This window comes from Schistocerca gregaria, chromosome 3 (assembly GCF_023897955.1).
Source record: "Schistocerca gregaria isolate iqSchGreg1 chromosome 3, iqSchGreg1.2, whole genome shotgun sequence".
Lineage (NCBI taxonomy): Eukaryota > Metazoa > Arthropoda > Insecta > Orthoptera > Acrididae > Schistocerca > Schistocerca gregaria.
In genome coordinates this window covers 434,751,293-434,775,509 of record NC_064922.1, presented here as the reverse complement: position 1 = coordinate 434,775,509, position 24,217 = coordinate 434,751,293, and the positions used below count along the sequence as shown (strand labels likewise).

The 24,217-nt window shown below is 43.7% G+C and overlaps 1 protein-coding gene across 2 annotated transcripts in view; it reads right to left on the bottom strand.

Annotated features, from left to right (window-relative positions):
* Positions 1-24,217, bottom strand: part of LOC126356006 (diuretic hormone receptor-like) — a 673,424-nt gene that overhangs the window by 167,962 nt on the left and 481,245 nt on the right. For both annotated transcript variants that reach the window (XM_050006648.1, XM_050006649.1), the window contains one exon: positions 10,511-10,604. In XM_050006648.1, the coding sequence (XP_049862605.1) occupies positions 10,511-10,604 (94 nt within the window). The remainder of the gene's footprint in view (positions 1-10,510; positions 10,605-24,217) is intronic.

The window sequence follows — 24,217 nt, the reverse complement described above, 5'->3', positions numbered from 1 at the left end:
TGACGTTCACAGGACATTCGTCATACACACACCCCGCCATCGGATCGCCACATTGTGTACCGTGATTTGCCACTCCACACAACGTTTTCCCACTGTTAAATCGTACAATTTTTACGTTCCTTACACCAAGCGAAGCGTCGTTTGGCATTTACCGGCGTTATGTGTGGCTTATGAGCAGCCGCTCGACCATGGAAGACAAGTTTTCTCACCTCCGGCCTAACTGTCATAGTACTTGCAGTGGGTCGTCAAGCAGTTTGGAAATCCTGTGTGATGGTCTGGATAGACGTCCGCCTATTACATGATACGACCCTCTTCAATTGTCGGCGGTCTCTGTCAGTCAACAGACGAGGTCGCCTGTACACTTTTGTGCTGTATATGTCCCTTAACGTTTGTACTTCACTATCACATCGGAAACAGTGGACCTAGGGATGATTAAGAGTGGGGAAATCTCGCGTACAGACGTATGACGGAAGCGATACCCAGTCACGTGACCACGTTCGAAGTCCGTGAGTTCCGCGGGACACCCCTTTCTGCTCTTTTACGATGTCTAATGACTGCTGGGGTCGCTGATATGGTGTACCTGGCAGTAGGTTGCAGCAAAATGCACCTAATATGAAAAGGTATGTTTCTGGTGATGTTCGGATACTTTTGATCCCGTAGTGTATTACTGAGCATGACTATGTATAAAACGGAGTGATGGAGACTGTTGAAAGAAACGTCCTGGTCCATGTTCACAGTAACATCGTTGAGGAGACATAGTCATGGTACGAAAAACAACATCAAAACATCAAAAGCCAGTCGTACACTGTGGGTTAAACACCATTTTTTGGCTGCCGGTGTATCAGTTGAAAAAGAAAACGTTTTTTATTGGCTGGACCCTGTCTACACAGCGCCAGTCAGTATTTGTGTAGCTTGGGGCATTATAAACGTGCACCTCGTTGCGCTGCTCCGAGAAATGAACATTTGCGAGCCACTAAACTCCCTCATCAACGATCACTGGGAAAGAGGTTAAGATGGACCTTCACTGCCTGACAACAGCAGATGCACCACATATGAAACAGACTACCACCAACATTCCTCCGGTCTCTGTCGGTTAACATCTTTTCATGGCCACTCTTCTTACGTCGTGTTACATCGTTACGAGTCGTACACCATTCCTTGTAGATCAGCTGGACAATCTGCGCGCTGATAACGGTCAGTGTAGGCTGCTTCATTCACTGCGTGGTCATGGGCAACTCCAAAAATAAAAGATCCTGTCTGCCTTTCTGTCATCCAAAAAGATCGACCCATATTACTGTGCTGTTTCCATCCCTTGTTTTCAAGTGTAGTTGCTTGAGTAGGACTAAAAATAATCGTTCCACACCATTTCGATAAAAGGATCTTTCAAATTGTCTATGAAACATGTAACTTACTAAGGTTGCATAACATCCTCGTACCAGTTGCACAGCGCTCCAAATCGAACAGTATGCTCTGTTAATGAGGTGTCTTAACATTTGGCTCGATGAGCGTAGTTCTTATCTATACTGACGGAAAAAAATTGCAACACCAAGAAAATAACAATTCTAGAGTAATGAAATCATGGGAAAACATTTGCCTGCATGATTTACATTGCAAGATAACAGGTTAAAGTAAGCATAAGATAAGCCATTGCACATGTGAAATGCTGTTACATTAATAACTGGTGTAACTGCCAGAATGTTGAATGGAAGCATGAAAACGTGCATGCAATTTGTTGTACAGGTGCCGGATTTCAGTTTATGGGATGGGCCTCCGTGCCTGTTACACTTGGTCGGTCAATTCAGGGAATGCGGGTTGTGAATGACGCTGGAGCTGTCATCCGTTGACCCATTATGTGCACAATTGGAGACAGATCTAGTGAAGGCAACATTTCGACGCTCTGTGGAGCCTGACGGGTAACAACAGTGATACGTGCACGAGCTTTATCCTGTTGGAAAGCACCCCCTGGAAAACTGTTCATGAATGACAGCACAAGAGATCAAGTTACTAGACTGATGTACAAATTTTCAGTCAGGTTATGTGGGATAACCATGAGAGTGCACCTGTTGTCATACGAAATCGCACTCCAGACCATAACTCAAAGTGTAGGTCCAGTATATCGTGCACGGAGACAGGTTGTCTGCAGACCCTCAGCTAAGCTCCTTCTAACCAAGACAGGATTGGCACTGGCACTGAGACAGGATCAGGTTTCATCAGAAAACACAACGGACATCCACTCAGTCCACCAATGAGCTATCGCTTGACACCTCTGAAATCGCAAACGGCGTTGGTGTGGGGTCAGTGGAATGTATGCTGCATAGCGTCTGACTCGGAGGTGTCCTCAAAGTAACAGGTTTTTAATAGTTCGTAGTGTTACGGCGGCGCCAACTACTGCTCAGATTCAACTGCAGATGTAGTACGATGCGCCAGAGCCTTTCGCCAAAACGATGGCGTTTTTTCTCGGTAGTGGCCGGCTAGAGCACTATCTTTCTACGCCTGTGCATTCTCGTCACCATCGTTGTCAACAATTATATACAGTGACTACATACCTGCCAAGTTTTTCTGCCTTATCGCAGAAGGAACCTCCAGCTGGTAGTATCCCTATTACATAACTTCGTTCAAATTCAGTTAGGTGTTAACGGCTTCTTTGTCGCCTTAAAGGAATTCCTGGCTAACATCAACTCAGCACGTCCCATCTCAAAGGTATCCAACGCTCACCAGATCTACAGGGTTTATTTAAGGCAAACCTGATCTTCATTCTCGTAGTGGCGCTACCAGCGCCATTCTTGCGCGACTGTCGCAAAATCTGAACAGCCGAAAATTTTTCAGATGTACAAATCCACATATCAACTTTTTTTGTCGCACAACTCTTTCTCAGTGCTGCAATTACTTTTTGTCGGTGTGTTATCGTATAGCAGCTCTGCGTTCTGCCCCTGCCAATCTGTCGGCGTGTCGTCGTCTACAATAGCGTCATTCGGGTGTATTATGAAACGCCATGTGGTCAGTACGCCACTTTTCCGGCTGTTGTCATCTTTCCAAACATTTCAGCTGCTACTTAGCACTCGAGTAGCTCCTAAACGGACATCACAAGTTTGAATGGATCCCCTGCCAGCCCTTCCAGCAAAAGAAGAACGCCTAGCAGTACCTGGAACTGAAATGAGTTCTCCTAACAGTAGTGTCACTCTCGTCTTTCAGTTGCGGAGAAGGTCGCCAGTTATAATTTGGCCGCATTAATACATTTAGTGACTAATAAACACAGTTTTCACCAGTTTATTGTTTTTATTTTTGTAAAACATTGTGCTTCATTTTCTCAAACTCTGCTCTTTGCACGAAAACTCTACGATTCCCGTCTCCACTATCTTCAGTTCAGATCCATTGTACGTGTTTGGCTGTATCAATATTCGTAAACAGTGCTCGGATAGATTCTCGCTCTTAAAAATCTTCACCTGAGCAGTTACTATAACGCCCACATTGGTACAGTAACGTGCACAGTTACAGTGTGTCGTTTTTTTTGTTGTGGTCTTTAGTCCGAAGACCTGTTTGATGCTACTCTATACTGTGCAATCCCCTTCATCTCCGAATAGCTACTGCAACCCATATCCTTCTGAATCTGCTTAATCTGTTCATGTCTTGGTCTCCCGTGCGATTTTTACCGCCCCCCCCTGCCCCCCATACTTACCTCCTTCCATCCTTTGATGTCTCAGAATGTGTCATACCAACCGATCCCTTCTCTTATGCTGCGACGCAATCTTCTGTCATCCCGAGTTCTGTTTAACACCTCTTCGCTGATTACGTGATCCACCCATCTGATCTTCAGCGTTCTTCTGTATCACGAAATTTCAAAATCTTCTGTTATCGTCCATGTTTCAGATTCATACACCGTTACTTTCCATATAAAAACTTTCAGACAAGACTTCCTAAAACTTAAATCTATACTCGGTGCTACCAAACTTTCTTCTTAAGAAACGCTTTTCTGGCCATTCTCAGTCTACATTTTATTTCCTCTCTACCTCATCCACCATCATCTACTTTGCTGCCCAAATATCAAAACCCTTCTGTTACTTCAAGTGTCTCGTTTCCTAATCTGATTCCCTCAGCATCATTTGATTTAATTCGACTATATCCGACTATACTATATTGCTTTTTTTGATGTCCGTCTGACATCCTCCTTTCAAGAAACTGTGCACTCCATTCAACTGCTCTTCCAAGCCTTTTGCTGGCTCTGACAGAATCAGAATGTCATCATCAAACCTCAAAGTTTTTACTTCTTCTCCCTGAACTTTAATTTCTACTCTAAATTTTACTTTGGTAGCCTTTACTGTTTGATCAATGCACAGATTGTATATCATCATAGATAGGCTACAACTCTGTCTCACTCCCTTGTCAATTCCTATTTCCCTTTCATATCTTACAGTATAAGAAATACAATAAAATGGATATGAACGTGGGTGCGAAGGCCTTTGAAAATCGTACCCCTCTCGCGGCGAATGAAAATGAGCCATGTGCAGGGTCCGGTTGGCACCTGTTTGCCCGCGGGACGGATTGCGCTGTAATTAGGGCAGCGAGGTGGCCATTCGCAGCGCCCCGGGTAAACCAATTAGGGCGACGCCAGCGCCGACCAGATTACGTCTCCGGTCGCCCCTGACAAATGGCTGTGTGCTCGAATCCCGAAACCGGCCGCAGACAAAACGTCAGCACTGCAGAGGATAAAAAAAACTAAAAATGCCACCGGGTCGCACGCGCATACGGACGCCATTGCAGGAGGCCGGCGCTCTGTGCGTGGCAAATTGATTGCTGCAGACTGAAAATCTCATCATTTCGCACGAAGCGGGTTATTTATAACAGCTTTTGCCTGCCGCGCTGCTCGATTTCGATTAGTCAGATCCATTAGTTTTAAATGATTAAAACTGAATTATGTAGTAGCGGAAGAGGAATTCTGCGAAGGCTGAAAACGTTAACTCTGTTCAGCGCTGCAGCGCGACATCGAAATTGACGTCCGCTACATCTAGATTGACAATGTTACATTTCATATGTACAGCTAAATAAGGAAGTATATTTGGGGCATAAATTCATCATCTTTCGTCAAATGTTCGTCCTCTACATCTAGACTGACAATGTACATTTCACATATATAGATAAATAAGGAAGTTTATTTAGGGCAAAAATTCATCAGCTTTCCTGTCGACTTCCATTGCCTTCATAGCGTAACATTGCCTCAGTAGGAATATACCCTGTCTAGGCCGTTACGAGTACCTCCTTGGCGTGATATCTAGAGCACGTAGAAGAGAACTGGACCAAATGGCCAACCTAATGGATCCTCATTTTTTACCTGATAATTAGTAGGCAGAAATTCATAGAAGTCAGGATTATAATGTATAAATACTATACTATATAGGGAGGTTACAAAAGTCATGGGATAGCGATATGTACATATGGAGATGGCAGTAGAATCAATTGTATACACACGCACAAAAGGGCACAGCATCGGAGGATTTGTCTTTTGTACTCAGGTGAGTCATGTGAAAAGGTCTGCGACGTGCTTATACCCGCACGACGGGAATTAACAGTCTATGAACACGGAATGGTAATTGGAGCTAAACGCGTGCGACATTCATTCCGGAGATCGATAGGGAATTCGACATTCAGACACCCACAGTCTCATGAGTGTTTCGAGAATACCAGATCTCATACATTATCTCTCACTACTGACAACGCAGTGGCCGAAGGCCTTCACTTAACTACAGAGGGCAGCAGCGTTTGCGGAAAGTTGTCATTGCTAACAGACGAGCAACGCTACGTGAAATAACAGCGGAAATCAGTGTCGGACGAATGACGGACGTATCCGTTTGGACAGTGGGGTGAAATTTGACGTTAATGGGCTATGATAGCAGTCAACCGACGCGAGAGGCTTTGCTAACACACGCCATGGCCTGCAGTCCCCTGCTGGGCTCGTAACCATATCGACCGAAAAACCGTTGCTTGGTAAGATGAGTCCCGACTTCAGTTGGTGAGAGTTGATGGTTGGAGCTCGAGTGCTGCGCAGACCACACAAAGCCATGCACCCATGTTGTCGATAAGGCACTGTGCGAGCTAGTGGTAGCTCCATAGTAATGTGTAGTGTGTTTACATGGAATGGACTGGGTCCTCTGGTCTTACTGACCGGATAATTGAATGGAAATGGTAATGTTCGGCTACTTGGAGGGCATTTGCACCCTTTCTTGGACTTCATGTTACCAAACAAGTAAGTAATTTTTATGGATGACAATGCGCCATTCCACCGGACCACAAGTGTTCGCGATTCGTTTTAAGAACAGTCTGGACAATTAGAGCGAAAGTTTTGGTCATCCAGATTGCCCTATATGAATTCGTTGAGCGTTTATGGGGCATAATCGAGAGATCAATTCGCCCAAAAAACCCTGCAATACACTTATGCAATTATGAATGCCTCTAGAGGCAGCTTGGCTCAGTATTTCTTCAGGGTCTTCCATCGACTTGATGAGTCCATTCCACGTCGAGTTGTTACAGTACGCCGGGGAAAAGGAGGCCCGACACTATTTTACGAGGCATCATATGACTTCTGTCGCCTCACTGTAGCATAGTTTAAGCTCCTTAGGATCATGCTATTTTGTCAATAACTGACATTTTGAGCCCGTGGCGGTGTATAGAATATGGGTTGACTCCTACACAGAAGATTACAGCAACGACCCACTTTTTACAATGCTATTTACATATTTAAACAGTGCTGTTACCGGTTCCGAACCGCCAGGTTCATTTTGAGATGGCTAGTTCATGTTTTACATTAGATTTTGCCTTTTGTTTCCCCACCTGACGAAATTTCCTTCAGGTGGTGGTGCCCTACAACCAAAACAAGATGTGAGACAACGTCTTTTTAACTGCAGCAGTACAGTCTACACTAGCAACTTGTAAATTGCCTCTCCACCCTTCAATTCTCCAACATCTTACAAAACACAGAAAGCTTTACTGAAAAAGAACAGCAGAAAAAAATTGTGTACGTATAAGAAAGAATTAGATATTTGGAAAATGAAGAATGATAACCTCCCTTGCAACATCAGTTTCATAAAAGAACTATTAACTCAACTAACATCAGTTTTATAGACAATGAACTTGCTCTCATAAACAAAAGTCAAAGCATAACATAGAGCGCAGACTTAATGCCAATAACTTGAGGAGCCTTATTGCATCTACTAACTTGCATGTGATGCTCCTAAATTAAATTCCATGGAAACCAATGCTTTAGCCTTCAAAGCCAATAAAATAATAACAAGACGCCACCAAAGCAACACTTCACTCAGAAACAGTGACCTACACATCTTATCAATAAATGCCAAATTGTGTCCCTGAACTCCTGCACAGAGATCATGAGCGCAGAGAGAGCATAATTTGTAATTGATCCATTGCACTTCTAGCCTTAAATCTGAAAATTTTTCTTCGTAGTGCATTCACTCGTGTCTTCATCGTTGTCATCAAAAAGAATTCGAAGCTTGGTTTCCTGCTCTTCGCACTCTTCTTTTTACTGCGTTTCTGCTCTTCGGCCGCTTTCCGTTCTTCCATACTTTTTCTTTACTTTTCTTCTCTTTCTTTATTTTCTACTTCTAGGTCACTATTGTAATAGCTAGATCTAACGTTTTTCCCTACACCAAGTATCCAGAAGCCAATGGCAAGATGGTTACTTTGCACGGATTGACGTTGCTACACAAAAGCTGTATACCCTCTTAAAGCATGACCGAAATGTCAGTAACTAAAGCAATTCTTCAGGCTCTCGCGGAGGTCTGTTGAAATCAATGAGCTGTCCCTTCCGATTATTCTAAATTTCGTTTCTGCACTTCATTCTACTTCATAAATTCAACAATAGTGGTCTTAAATCAAATAATTATTCCAGGCACTCCCACTGTCTTAAGCAGCGAACTTTTCAGTAATATAAAGTCTTCAAACTCTTCGCTCAGTTCCTACGAAAGGTGTTGTAACTGATACTTCAATAATGCGTATCACTTCAGATATTTTGCTGTTCACGATCTCCCTGCATGCTAATTTAACACAAAGTGTTTCTTCATGTACACAACAATGATTATCTTCTGATCGTTTTAATTTACTGTTCTTACATTGTTAAATTCTTTCTGCATTGTTAAATTCTGTCTGCATGTCAAGTTTGAAGTAACCGTCGACCATGCAACTGCATAATAGACTTTGAGACTTCTCAACACTCTCTTCTGTCATTCCCATTTAATTTTAAAGATATGTGACGATAAATCGGTATACTGCCTCATTTTGTGCAAACAGGCACTGGGCCTGTTGACGCCCACATCACGAACAAACCACGAAGTGTAAACTGCGCTGACACCACAATTCTGCCGTACTGAGGAGAGTTGTGCCCAGCGAAAACTGCCACAAAACGATACTATATCCTGATTAAAATTACTTTGTGACTCACTTTATAGCTACTCGATTAGTAGGGGTCAGATGCCATCCAATCGTAGCTCTTTCTCGACAGCCATGTGCTCACTTTGTTTCTCCTGACGTACCTCAGTTTCGTTATATTTCTAAGTTGCCGATAATTCCATCACTTCTTTGCATCTTCTGCTTATGTGTTCGTGCAGTTTTTTTATACTTGATGGGCAATGCAATTTTCCAGGACCTGATATGCTGTCTTTCAAATAGTTCCAATTGAATTCTACTTCTGTATGTCGAGTCTCTTCTATTGATTTCATATTTTCCTCAAGAACATCACCAACATTTGTTTTCACTTCAGAACTTCCTAATTCCTTAAGTTTATATGCCCCTTCTAGTGTTCCCAAAATCATTCATTTAATTCAATTACTATAGGGTTATAGTCATTACTGATATTGGCGTCAGGATAGATTTAAATGGATTTCACATATTTGCTTAGTTCTTGTTTCACCGGTAGAAAATCATTAAAGAAATTCCTTTTGTAGCTCAGTTCTCTTTCATAACAATTTATTGACCGATTCCTACAGACACAACTGTCATCTTCATATATTCAAAAACTTTTATATTTCACATTCCACACGAGATTATCGAAAATGGGAAATGCACTCTCTATAAAAATTTTAATACGGCTTAAGTAATGAACGCACAGTTGAAGATGGCGTACAAACAGAAAAGGTTTTCAAGATCAGAAAATCACATTGTATTTGTGGAACCAGTCAATAAAAAGCAGTTTCGAACTCGATCTTAGCTATAAAAAATTAATTTAACGAACATACAGACCGCTCCTCAATTATCAATACGAGAAATTTCATGGAATAAAATCATTCTGGTTTCTGATGCTCTTCTCCTCACTATCAGGGGTAATGTCCATGTGTAAAGCCTTCTAGGACGAAGTTTAAATAGTTATTAGAAACAAAACGTAATGTTTTGTACATAAGTTCACTCATCTATCTCCTCTTGGGATCGCCTTTTGGACCTTTCTCTGCGTACCCCAAGGGCAACAGTGTGCCCTAACATCTACTCCCTGGCATTTGTATAGGATATCTTCTTATCCTTGAAGGTATTTGGTCAGAACTTGTATCAGGTTTATTTCTGTAGGGAAACTGGCTTGACCACGCATCCGAAGACCCCCCTCTTTGTGTTGTGGGACACTATCTGGCTCCTAAGTTAAGACCATTCCAGCTTGGGTGGTCGGGGGGGGGGGGGGGGGTAACTATGCTACCGTCGGCTCAGCCCTTGGCTTCAACGGAGCACATAAACCCTCCCGGCAGGCACTGAAGAAATCTCCGACAAGGCGGTGTCCCTTTCATGCAGTTTACAAAAATAATATTAATCGTTTCTATTTCCGATCTGCGAAGAACACTGTGTCAGATGTATCTTCGATCTTGCAGGCAAGTGATGATTCTTCTGAGCTAAAGAACTCCCATGTGCTCGCCGCATTGATGTAGAAGAAACATTGACTACTGATATCGATATAAGCCATTACTATGGTAAGCTCATGTCCAGCCAATGGATGGATCCAGGTTACCTAAGGCGACTAAGCTGCAGAAAACTTGGAAGGTCAAGAAAGAAACACTTGGGTAGAGGGATCTGTAAAAGCAGAGATCAAGAGATTTAAGATGCTATTGATTGGACGATAGGGAATCTTGGAAACTGGACATTTGAAAATGCCGGAGAGTCTTCTCAAACCGGTAAATAATAGTAACAAATTATTCCTAACCTAATACCTTTAGAAATAGTTAACAGAAGAGACAGTACAAAACATAAATACAATAAGTATTGAAATTTACATTAACCTGCAACAATCACAGAAGCCATCAAGATCTTTGTACGGCAATCAGGTATCAGAATTTCTGTTATTTTGCAGCGCTCACACGGTAAACCTAGAAGGATAATGTGAACTGTTAGATGTGAACCAGTTTTCTTCGAACCCACAATAGTGAAACGTAAAATTAATTCCATTGACTTCGCTAATCATATTTCACGACGAGGCTCTATTCTTAGAACTACACATATCTGCTTGCGTACAAGTGAATGTCTGTCGTACCTGTAGCGTGGTCGTGAGTATCCACATGAAGTCCGCTAGGATGTAGGTGCACATGAGGTTCGTGTGGATGGTATTTCGTAAACACCTCAGCTCCCTGTAACACACATAAATGAAGAGTCATCATATGTCCCATCAGAGCTTGAACGGATGCTTACAGGTTGTAATGGGCCAGAACAAGTGTGTATGCAGAAGCACAAACGTCCTAAGTAAAACAACGAAAAAAAGGCGACTCGACCAAATTCCACAGCCAGATTAGGCGCAAATAAAAGCCGGTGGCTTCCCACGATACTAGGTGTAATGGCCGCAACATTTCATGCTACCTTGCCCACCTAAAAAGCTGGTGTCCATCGGGAAACGAAATCATCGAATCACAGACCTGAATTTAAACTGTGTATGTGCTGTTTACTATAAACAATAAATAAGGCATTGAAAGCATATAGGTAAAGGTGACGTGATTCTCACAAAGTTATCTGTGGAGTTTATTACTTTTCAAAGTCTCAGTTACTATGAAAATAATACTTAAACCTAGGGTAGTACGGAGGGAAGTTCCAACTGTTAATTGGCTGGCTTTAAGACGCATTCATCTAGCCAGTTTTGAGACGATACCGTTGGAAAAACATTTTTTCCTAGGCCTTCATAATCATCAGACGCGCCAGACTTCGTTTTTGACACTCGTGACTCATATGAGTATAGTGACGCAAAACATTCATGCGATGTCTTGTATCGGTTATCTTGCTGTATTTGCATTGGGTTTTCCTTTCCAAAATCGGTTCGTAGCATAGCGAATTTAGTGTCAGATGTTAAATCATTAACATAACACATTGTGTTTAAATGGGCTCTGAGTATCGTAATAAAGTGCCTTTTTTACTTATTTTGGCTTAACTTTGTTTATTTCGGATCGCGGCCCTATGGCGATCTTCGTGTTTCATCATCTACAATTACATCTAGTTCTACATGACTACTCTGGAATTCACATTTAAGTGCTTGCGCGAGGGTTCATCGAACGACAATCATACTATCTCTCTGCCATTCCACTCCTGAACAGCGCGCGGGAAAAACGAACACCTAAACCTTTCTGTTCGAGCTCTGATTTCTCTTATTTTATTTTGATGATCATTCTTACCTATGTAGGTTGGGTTCATCATAATATTTTCGCATTCGGAAGAGAAAATTGGTGACTGAAATTTCGTAAATAGATCTCGCCTCGACGAAAAACGTCTTCTCTTTAATGACTTCCATCCCAATTCGCGTATCATATCTGCCACACTCTCTCCCCTATTACGTGATAATACAAAACGAGCTGCCCTTTTTTGCACCCTTTCGATGTCCTCCGTCAATCCCACCTGGTAAGGGTCCCATACCGCGCAGCAGTTTTCTAACAGAGGACGAACGAGTGTAGTGTAAGCTGTCTCTTTAGTGGACTTGTTGCATCTTCTAAGTGTCCTGCCACTGAAACGCAACCTTTGGCTCGCCTTCCCCACAATATTATCTATGTGGTCTTTCTAACTGAAGTTGTTCGTAATTTTAATACCCAGGTACTTAGTTGAATTGACAGCCTTGAGAGTTGTACTAATCGAGTAATCGAATTCCAACGGATTTCGTTTGGAACTCATGTGAATCACCTCACACTTTTCGTTATTTAGCGTCAACTGCCACCTCCCACACCATACAGCAATCTTTTCTAAATCGCTTTGCAACTGATACTGGTCTTCAGATGACCTTACTAGACGGTAAATTACAGCATCATCTGCGAACGACCTAAGAGAACTGCTCAGATTGTCACCCAGGTCATTTATATAGATCAGGAACAGCAGAGGTCCCAGGACGCTTCCCTGGGGAACACCTGATATCACTTCAGTTTTAGTCGATGATTTGTCGTCTATTACTACGAACTGCGACCTTCCTGACAGGAAATCACGAATCCAGTAGCACAACTGAGACGATACCCCATAGGCCTGCAGCTTGATTAGAAGTCGCTTGTGAGGAACGGTGTCAAAAGCTTTTCGGAAATCCATAAATACGGAATCAACCTGAGATCCCCTGTTGATAGCGGCCATTACTTCGTGCCAATAAAGAGCTAGCTGTTTTCTGAAACCATGCTGATTACATAGCAATAGATTGTTCCCTTCGAGGTGGTTCATAATGTTTGAATACAGTATATGCTCCAATACCCTACTGCAAACCGACGTCATTGATATAGGTCTGTAGTTCGATGGATTACTCCTACTACCCTTCTTAAACAATGGTGTGACCTGCGAAATTTTCCGATCTGTAGGTACAGATCTATCGGTGAGCGAGCGGTTGTATGTGACTGCTAAGTAGGGAGCTATTTTATCAGCGTAATTTGAAAGGAACCTAATCGTATACAATCTGGACCTGAAGAAAAGCATGGTGTCGCCGCAATTTATGTGTTTACCACTCCTGGCACCGTCTGACTGCGCTGTCCTCTGAATTCTGAGAATACTTGTGGACAGTGGTCTGGTGGGTGTGACTGTCTGGGGCTGGATGGCCGGGGGTCTAGCCATGTTGTTTTCGTAGCCGGTCAAACGGCAAGTTGAGTGCCCTCAGCTGAATAGCAGAGGCATGATTGGTCAACTTAAACTGAGGCTAGTTGGTGTCATAAAGCCCTGCTCGAAATTGGAGGGAACGGTCGATATTGGCGCGAATGATGTTCTGAGACAGGTGGGGGAATTCTGGAATCAGCACTGAATGCTGATTCGCGGTTTTCTAGTGGAGTAAGGAGCTGAGCAATGTTGGCTTCGCTCTTGTGTTGCGCGGGCAATGGCGATTCTGGATATGATCTTCGTCGGAGTCCGACAGTGTTGTGGCTTGATCACCCTTTTTCGGGTGAACTTAGAATTCTCCGACAGCCTTCGAGGCCAGGGGATGAAACAGAGTTGCTGCACAGCAGGAGTCGGTGCCTACATCATCAGGACGCTGCCTACCGATGACGTGCTACAGATTTCAGTACTGGTACAGTATTTTGCGGCTCCAGAATTGTAGGACCTTATCAACTTTGTATTGAATCGCTCAGAAGCACGTGCACTCGCTTTGCTACAAGTCCGCCTTGCTTGTTTCTCCATGTGATTCCATTTGAGCTCTCACTACTAACTGCGATACTGCTATATAGTCGGGAGATTAATGTTTGATTCATTACGACCACCAGTCATTATCGTCAATCTATTGCGTCACAGAGAATAGGAGCCCCTTGTTCTGAAGCCAACTCTTATTCTCATAATAGTTCACTATATCCTATCCTTTAAAATACTATTTATGTCGATAATAATGTGCCTTTATAATCTGATGTATAATAAATCTCATTGTAATATATAAGCCGCATATCATTTCGTAGAGATATGCAGAATCCCATTTCCTGTTGTTTATTATGGTAAAGTTCCCTTTTTTCTCTCTGAGTAGATTACGATTTTTATTAAATTATTGTGAGTGTGCAATCCTTATTTTACCAACTATCATGGTCCACCATCATATCCCTACCGTTGTGCACATAATTAGTTAGGTGGCAGGTAAGGAGGGGGTCGAGTGCATGTCTCGTTTTCATGCAAAATTCGTCAGAATTAAAGAGGTACAAACTCTTCTCCACCACAGCACCTCGCAAGCGTTTATCACTTTAGACACTTATGAGTCACCGTCAGGTGAAGTTTCTTGTTATGAAAGTAACACGAGAACTAGGAACCCAGCGCAATTCCTAGTCACTTGAAATCAAGTCAGCTATGTCACTTTTTGACCTGTTATTTCCTAAGAAAATAGTAGTTATGATAATAATTACGTTCACTCCAAACCAGTGAACTGTTATAGTTCCTAAACTGAGACCAAAATAATTTATGAATGTGGAATTTCGTGAAAGAGGAAGATTACTGAGTTTAATTTCAAACTTCTGTGCAGTTTTCCGACGAGAGAGGGCATGTGACACTGTTTGCGTTCGTCTAAAATTAAGACTATGCAATCTCGTGTCTACTTTAATTGCCACGAGACTTCTGTCGTAACGGATAAGCTGGTTCAGTGCACTGTGTTATTCAGATTACCACCTAAGGGAGCGTCCTAATTAGTGAAGTTCCCAAAGATGAGAATCACAGAGGAGCAACAAAGACGCACCCGAGGGTGAATTTCGCATGGCGGTTAAGATGTGGGGTCTTCGGCGGTCCGCTCTGCCCTTCTGCTGCTCTTAATGGGCAACCGCGCGGCTGCGGCTTGGCTAGAAGGGCCTTTGCGGGGTCCAACCTCTGCCTCCGACCTCCGCCTCCACCCCCACTCCGTGCACACACCGCCCACTGCCACCGGCCTCCCTGGCACATCCCTGCCGTAATCAGCGCGGTCGCGCAGGAGGGCAAGGTCGGGAAATCAATCGGAACCTAATTTCCCAACAACTCGCGCCGGCCGCGTCGCCAGATAAGGAGCGCTGATTAGCGCTGCTCACCGGAGTAATTGCCCGAGTTTTCGGCGCCGCCGCCCGCCGCCGCCTTAATGAGAAAACCCCTTCCGCGTCTCTTGCAGGTGCTGCTCGCCTCTGCCCGACCACGCCTGTAGCCTCCTCCGCGCTTCCTTCTGGCCTGCAAAAGGGCGCACCCCTGGTGAGAATGGCCCCCTAGGGCCAGCGCTGACGATATGATCTCGCAGACTCCATGCCCAAAGGGTATCAGCTGAAAGCGCCGCCCGGTAAGCAGGTGGAGGGTGAATGAAAGGGAATGGGGTAATGAACGGCGCGTCGAGGAAACTGCTGGGTCATTAAGGTACCTACAACGCAAGTCCCGATTAATTAACAAAGTTTCCTGCTAAATGATTATGGCTAGCATCGCAGGAACGCTTCTGGTAATAACAAGTTCTCTTTTTGGCGGGGATGCAGTGGGTGTGGATGGGAGGAGAGGACCGTTCTACGTAAATAAATGCTGTTGCTTGTTGTCAGTAACTTCCACATTGGATGTTTAATAAATCGCTTCTTTTATTCGAATTATTCTTCTCTTCCTTCATTATACAATGTGTCGGAAGTCATGAAATACCTTGTCATATCGTGTTGGACCTCCGATTACCCGGAGTTGTGCAACATCTGGAGGGGCATAGACACAACATGTCGATGGAAGTCCCTTGCAAAAATATTGAGTTATGATGCCTCTACAGTCGCTCAAAACTGCGAAAGTGTTGCCGGTGCAGGATTTTATCCGCCAACTGACCTCTCGATAGGTCCAATAAATGTTCCATATATTACACGTCGGGCGATCTGGATGGCCAAATCAGTCATTGTCAACAATGATTCTTCAAACCGATCATGGACCGGTGACATGGTTCACTGTCATCTATAAAATATCCATCGTTTTGTAAATGATAGATTTCAGCTGGAATATTTATTGGCAGATCTAGATTTCGGTTAGCAACTAGCCGTTCTCAATGCACTATCCTTTTTTGGTCAATGCATGTAATGCCTGTTGGTCTCGCTTTGTACCTAGTTCATGGAGTACTATTCAATGAACTGTGTACAAAGCCAGACCAACAGGCATTGCCTGCATTGACAAAAAGAAGGATAGTGCATTGAGAATGGCTAGTTGCTAACCGAAATCTAGATCTGCTAATAACTATTCTAAATGACCACCGATAGCTGAAATATATTATTTACAAATCAAAATAACGGTCGCCGCGTGCAACAGCATTTGAATGGAGGGTAACCTGATGAAAATTCATCGTTGTTTGGGAACATGGAGTCCTTGAATGGCCGCAGATTGTCTCTAAGTAGCCGGACTTAATGGAGGACCCCACAGCCCTCACCATTACGTAGCCACAACCAGTGTACAGAATTTCTCATTCAAAACCTGAATCCATGACTTCGTGAGGTCTGCACCATACAAGTACCGTACCATCTGCTTTGACCAACTGAGATCGGGACTCATCTGAGTAGACCACGGTTTTCCAGTCATGTAGGGTGAAACCAACATGCTAATGATCCCAGGAGAGACGCTGCAAACGATCTCCCGCTTAAAGTAAAGGCACTCGAAATGGTCGTCTGCTACCTCAAATTTCGCTCCTTTGTCCTAACGGATACGTTTGTCGTACGTACCACATAGCTTTCTGCAGGAGTTTCACGCAGTACTGTTTGTCTGTTAGCACTGACACTCTACGCAAACGCCGCTACTGTCGATCATTAGCGCGGAGTGGCCGCGCGGTTCGAGGCGCCTTGCCAAGGATTGCGCAGCTCTTCCCGCCGCAGGTTTCAGTCCTTACTCGGACATGGGTGTGTGTCTGTTGTTCTTAGCGTAAGTTAAAGCAGTGTGTATGTCCAGGGACCGATGACCTCAGCAGTTTGATCCCTTAGGAATTCACACACATTTGAACATTTTTTGTCGATCGTTAAGTGACGGCGGTCGGCTACTATGTTGGTGTGGCGAAACATAATTCCAGAAATTTGGTATTCTCGGGACACTTGACACTGTGGATCTCGGAATATTGAATTCCCCAACGATTTCCGAAATGGAATTCCCTATTCGTGTAGCGCCTCGTTCAAAGTCTGTTAATTCTCGGTTAATTCCCGTCGAGAGGCCATAATGACGTCAGACACCTTTTCACGTGAATGACCTGAGTACAAATTACAGCTCCACCAATGCACTGTTTTATACCTTGTGTGCGCGATACTGCTGCCAGCTGTATACGTCAGATAGTAATCGATGAATTTTGTCACTTAAGTGTAAGTTACAGTACTACTTTTCAGTTTAGTCACAGAAATCGTCAGAAACTGGCATTTTAGTGTTAATAGTTTTTGAGCAGTGGTAGTGTCATTCTTGCAGGGCGTTCTGATCCATCGCTTCTGATTTCATGTGGAGGCCTTCATTTCTGGATTGTCAGCCGATAGTAATGCATTGTTAAATTTTGTCTAGTTAAAGAACATGCTTTCCCGTGGCTATTACTCTACATTTAGTTTATTGGATGTTGAATAATTTTAACGTATTGTTCATCAAAGGTTTAAACTTAAATAAGAGAAGAAATACCTGGCAGTGAAATATAAGAAAAAGCGGTAGCTGATCACCAGGTCTCACTGGTTAACATTAATGCCAATGAGAAAATGAATAATTTGTGATGTTCATGATGTGGTGCCACAAAAGGCATGACTGAATAATGTAACGACGCTGCCAGCTAATACAAGAAGTTGAGGAAGCATGTGAGATCGGGGACGAACAAATGCTGTTACAGAAGGGGCTAGCTGCTGATACAACAGGAACTGCTTCTATTATGCAGAACAATTACCACGTCGCTGCCCAGCCAAAAGGGCAGATTTGTAAAATCAGCAAACAGGCAGAGCCATTACATCGCTGCTTCACATCTGAGTTGCGGGCTTTGTTGAGACATACGATGTGGATCGATGCCCTTACAAAACAAGTACGCACAATACCGTACAAATACCCTCCATTTTTCCACAGATGGATGCACTGTGACAGCCAAAAGCTTCGAGGGGAGATCTATGCGAGGCCACGAGTCGACATGAATCTACAAGCTGCCACCACGAGACATGGCATTCCTTATGCTGCAGGTCTACTGTTGACTCTGAGTCCGAAGTTGGTTCAAATGGCTCTGAGCACTATGGGACTTAACATCTGTGGTCATCAGTCCCCTACAGCTTAGAACTACTTAAACCTAACCAACCTAAGGACAACACACACATCCATGCCCGAGGCGGGATTCGAACCTGCGACCCTTCTACCCTGAAGAATTGCTGTTTGAGGTCGGGTGTTGGCAGAAGCTCGGCGCAACCACTGCAGTGCGGCCACACTGTGGTGTCCGCCTCTATTTCCATTACAGCCACTACAAATCAGAGCTGTCTTCCCCCGCGAGATAAACGGCGGCACTCCCCACTTCAGGTGCAGCCTGCCATGAACTGTCAAGCTGCTTCCAGTTATGGCGTACGTCGCCCAGGCAGCTGTACTTAACGCGCTGACGTCATTGTTCTTCTGTGACACCAAAAGCTGACAGAGGTTGCAGGGCGCCTACTTCCCTCAGCACCACCATAACCACCATCTACGGCAAACATCCTACTCAGCGCTGCCATTGCCAAGTGCCGCTAAGTCTGTTGTACTTTAATTACTAATAAAATTAATATGATGCTCCACGATACGTCGAAATGCATCCCTACATCCACCCATCGCTCCACTGCTGTTCCGACTATAGTGGTGAACTATCAGCTTCCTGAAACCGACTCTAAAGTTACACCATCCACCATAGGGCCATCCAGTCCCACCGTTTGCTATCAAGACACTGTGAGGCTGAAAATATTATTAGAGAGAAAAACGACAATGGAATGTTACGGTTTGCTACCTTGCTCGTAAGGGGTAGGTAGGTGGGTCATTTTCCGTTCGTGTAAACGGTGAGGGTAATTTATGCCTTTCAGGTAATAATTTATTACGATCTTTATTAGAGGCGTCAATCTGTAAAGGTTTTTCTCCGATGAGGTCATTAAAATTGGAGCACATGCTCTGACTAGGAAAGCCTAGACGACGTAACCGGGTGAGTTCTTTGCAAAAAAAAAAAAAAAAAAAAAAAAAAAAAAAAAAAAAAAAAAACCGCATTCCAGTCTTCCTGAAGCGATTAACGTGAATCGTTGGAAATCTATACGTGGGTCTGAACCACGACCACCCAGGATGAGCGCCCAGTGCCATACTACAGCACACTATCAGTTTGTTCCCTGTACTTTTGTGAACGCCGGCCGGGGTTGCCGAGCGGTTCTAGGCTCTACGGTCGCAGATTCGAATCCTGCCTCGGGCATGGATGTGTGTGTTGTCCTTAGGTTAGTTAGGTTTAAGTAGTTCTAAGTTCTAAGGGACTGATGATCTCAGAAGTTATGTCCGATAGTGGTCAGAGCCATTTGAACCATTTTGAAGAGCTTTTCTTCTGCGGAACCTGGATGAAAACGTTTCCGGAATGCCGAGTTCTGCGGTTATTATACATTGTGGTAATAAAATTCCAAGGATAACTAGCGGTTTCTCCCTTGATTTACGTTTTTTTTAAGTTCATGCATTCGTGCTGAGTATGAAACAGTGCTTTTCTTTTTGGAATATTGTTGCGCACACCTCTCAACAATGCACCACCAGTTCGACTTACAGTCATAGTTAGTAATATGAAAACTTAGCATGCAACATCACAAGCTAGCGACCTCACGAGTCGTACTTTAGATATGGTGGATCTTTCGCTTCATTTTCGAAAGAACGGCTTTGTGTTATCAATTGTAAGCTAGGCTACTATCCAAGCGTACCTTCTGTGTAGTATGATGATTATAATTACTGTCAGTATGATTATAACTGTCACTGATAAGGATTTGTCTCTTGCTTTAATTTTTCAGTTCTTCAATTGAATAGATCAACTTATACCGACGATCTCTAATCTATTATAAACATAGTTCCAGGTCATCTTTCTTTCAACTATACTTTAGCTCTAAATCATGTAGGTTCCTAAAGTTACTCTATGTTCGGCATTTCGTAATGCCACACTTCGTATATGGATAGACGCAGAACGAAACACAATGCTTCAACGGACCTCTTCTTTCAGGTAATCTCTTGACACTTGTTTATGCGTCAAAGCACTCTCTTGAGATCCCTTCCAATACAGGTCTTGTTTAGATCCAATGGGAATGCGATTACAACACATACAGAGACGCCAGATGCTCATGACTAGGCAGACTGCTCCCGTAATAGAATGTCAGTGTCATTTCTCTTGCTAAACTGTTTTCATCACGAACATGACGTAGGGAGAAGGACTGCTATCCCTAAATCGCTTCTTTATAATTGAAACTGACACGGAAGATGTCAAAATATCTTCTGTGGGTGATCTTCTTTCGCAATATATGTCCTGTTGCGACAATCATTTTCGTCTGTTGGTGCACACAATAGTCACTTATTGCTCCTGGATCAGGACAAATATAACCATGTAGAACGCCAATCTCACAAAGCCTGGTTCAAATAATGCTGGAGTCAGGTGGCGGACTGTAACTCAAACAAAGATAATACGACTCCAAATACAGAATACTTAGCTATTTAACAGGTCACTAACCGATTTTATTTATTATAGTTCACAAATGCAGCCTATTATCAGAAAAACGTACACAGTTCAAATTTTTGTATAATAAAATGGGTATAGATTAATTACTTTTACCTGGTACTTAGAAGTATTACAGAAAAATTCCTAAAACTGCAAAACACACAATACTACTAAAAAACTAATTGATAGCAATGCAGACTACTACTATTGACCCTTTAAATAACTAGCCAATACTACAAGAGTCACTCCAAAAAAATGCACACTTTTTTTAATCCATCTTTTATTTACATGTTTGAAAGTTTTACAGTGTGTAGATACTTCCTTTAGGAACACAATTTTCATTTCTCCACATAATTTCCGTCCCTCTCAACTGCGTCGGCAGCTCGTGGTGGTGCGGTAGCGTTCTCGCTTCCCACTCCCGGGTTCCCGGGTTCGATTCCCGGCGGGGTCAGGGATTTTCTCTGCCTCGTGATGACTGGGTGTTGTGTGATGTCCTTAGGTTAGTTAGGTTTAAGTAGTTCTAAGTTCTCCATTTGAACCTCTCAACTGTCTTACACCATCTTGGAACCAGCGCCTGTATATCCGCACGCTAAAATTCTGGACCAACCTGCTGGAGCCACTGTTTGGCAGCGTGCACAAGGAAGTCATCATCTTCAAACCTTGTTCCCCATAGAGAGTTTTCAGTTTCCCAAAGAGATGATAGTCACGTGGAGCCAGGTCAGGACTGTAAGCCGGGTGTTTCAGTGTTGTCCATCCGAGTTTTGTGAGCCACTGCAACATCCTGGGAACCCACCTGGCATAACCCTTTTTTAACGCCAACACTTTCAGCATTCTGCAAACATTTCCTTCCCCTATCCCAACGTAGCGTGACAATTCGTTCACTGTGATGCGTCTGCCAGCAGTCACCAATTCGTTAATTCTCTGCACGTTGTCTGGAGTATGTGCAGTACGAGATCTGCCGCTGCGAGGACAATCCTCAATATTGCCTTGCCCGCTTTCATCACGTAACCTGTTTGCCCACTGAGTAACTGTACTGCGATCGACAGCAGCATCTCCGTACACCTTTTCCAAACTCTTGTGGCAGTTTCCAACTGTGTCGTTTTCACAGCACAAGAATTCTATGACAGCACGTTGCTTCTGGCGAACGTCAAGTGTAGCAGCCATCTTGAAGACATGCTGTGACGGCTCCACTCACGGGAACAGGTTGAACTAAGTTTGAAAACAACCGGAAAGTTTGTATCTACACACTGCAAAACATTCACACATGCAGAATGAAAACTGTATTTTTACGAAAATTGTGTGCATTTCTTTTGGAGTGACCCTCGTAATACTCTTGTTGGTACTACAAATCTTCGGTAAAATTCTGTTTTTGTTCATGCCTTAGGTTAGGCATAAAGTATGGAAGATATAATTGCGTGTTCTTTCCTGGCCATAGTAACTGCGTGTTCTTTCCCGGCCAGAGTCAGATGACACTTTTTTTCTGAGTAGTGTAACGCGTCGTAATGTAAAATTTCTGGAGAAATCAACGTTTCGGTCACGGTTACAGTGGCCTAATTCTTGGTCTTGTGGACTCAATGCAACCACAAGAAGGCCACTGTATCCCTGGCCGAAAAGTTGGTTTCTCCAGTAAGGTTTTCTACATTATGATGTGGAAGATAGCTTCGACTGCTGGATCCTCTATCAAACTACATCGAACTGCAGCCATTGTCTGTTGGATCGGAAGTCGTAGGATAGCGAGTCAGCAGTGTTACTACCTCGACAATGTTTTCCACGATAGGCTACCAGAACGGTGACGGAAAAAAATCCCAACAACAACGAGTTGTGCAACAGAAACGAAAGCTTGAATGTGTTTCTACATCTGAAAGATGATATCTGTTCAAATTTCACGTCATTCGCATAAGAGTAGCGTTAGTGACAGCACTATGAGTTAGTAAATCACGTTTGCTTTAAGCAGACGCTGTGATGGTCGTGAGCGTTAGTTACCTTTGAGAGATAGGGCATAATGAGCTGGTTTTTCGTGCAAAATACCATTAAGGCGACAAAGACGCCGTTATCTGCACCGCACTGTTTGCACGAGGTCGTGTGCTATGGCTATGAGATGGTGCATGTTCCTTCAGCGACACTGCAGGAAAATTTTTCATGAACTGTACATAATTTCTGGTAGCGGTGGTTGCGGCAGTATACGTTCACAACAAAACCTGGCTCCAGACGGTCACGTGGAACTATCGAGAGGGAAGAGTACCGTATTCGGAATATGACTGTGGATCATCGTACTGCACCTGCAGTAGCAATTAAGTGACACCATAGTGACACAACGAACTGTCGCAAATCGTTTATTCAAGAACAGCTTAGAGTTGGAAGCCCTGCAGCGTGCTTTCCATTGACCTCAAACCACCAACATTTGCGGCTTCAATGGTGATGACCGAGAGTTCTCTGGAGGGCAGGGTGGACGTGTCTTGTCTTTTCTGATGAAAGCTGATCCTGCCTCGGTGCCAGTGGCGGTCGTGTGTTGGTTAGGAGGCCAGTTGATGGCCTGCAACCAACCTGTCAGCGAGCTACACATAGTGGACATGTCCGTGGAGTTATGGTTTGGCTTGCGAGGGATGCGATTTCGTATGACAGGAGGAGTACTCTCACTGTTAACCCACCCACAGTGACTGCAAATTTGGATGTCAGTGTGGTGGTTCGACGTTTAATGAACAGCATTCCAGGAGGTGTTTTGCTAACGCTCGCTCACATACAGCTTCGAAACCCAGCTTGCTCTAGAGAGTGTCGGCATGTTGCCTTGGCCTGCTACATCACCAAATCTGTCTCTAATGGAGCACATATGGGACATCACTGGACGACAACTCCAACGTCATCCACGAACAGCATTAACCGTCACTGTCCTGACCGACGAAGTGGATCAGCCATTGAAATTCATCCCATGAACTGGCAGCTGGCAGCTGTACAACACAATGCACGCACCTCGCGTTTGAATTAATCTGTGATTCTGCAATGTTAATCACTTAAATATGTTACATAAACAAATGTATTCCAGAAATTTCCGCAGTCTACATTAATAATTTTTTTGTTTCCATCACTGAGCTCACCTAGCTGTAATCATGGACATCAACGCAATGGAAAGTCCTGAAAACTCTTTTCTTCAGTGGTCGCCGACCTCATATACTTTTCTCCATCCGTTGAGAATACAGCCTTTCCGGGATGGCAGCAAGGTAGCTTAGAAGATCTTTCATGACAAGTATCGAGGCCTCCATTTCTCTATGCCTTGTCACTGTTAGTCACTGCGCTTGAAAGCCTGCATTATCAGCTAGCGGTGGAGTTCGTAGACACTGAAAAATGCGTCTCAATATTCTTCACACGTAGATTACTTGATGTTGCATTTCGCTATTATACTCTCGTTTGCTGTGGCGCTTTGGATTTCCCTCTTAGTGACTGTATAGTGTATGATACTGCAATCACTCGATGTCATTCCGCTCTTAATCGTCCCGCCTTTCACACGCCCTCCATGGGTAGGCGGATTGGGAGATGTTTTCAGTATCTCTACTTGAAGTTCCATTACAGTCTCTTCTAGTTGCCTTCCACGGTACCAGTCAGACGGCTATGCGGCATCAATGATATCGTGTTTTGCATCGATGGCGTTTGCTACAGACATCACCAATAAATTGAAAGTCTGTGGAA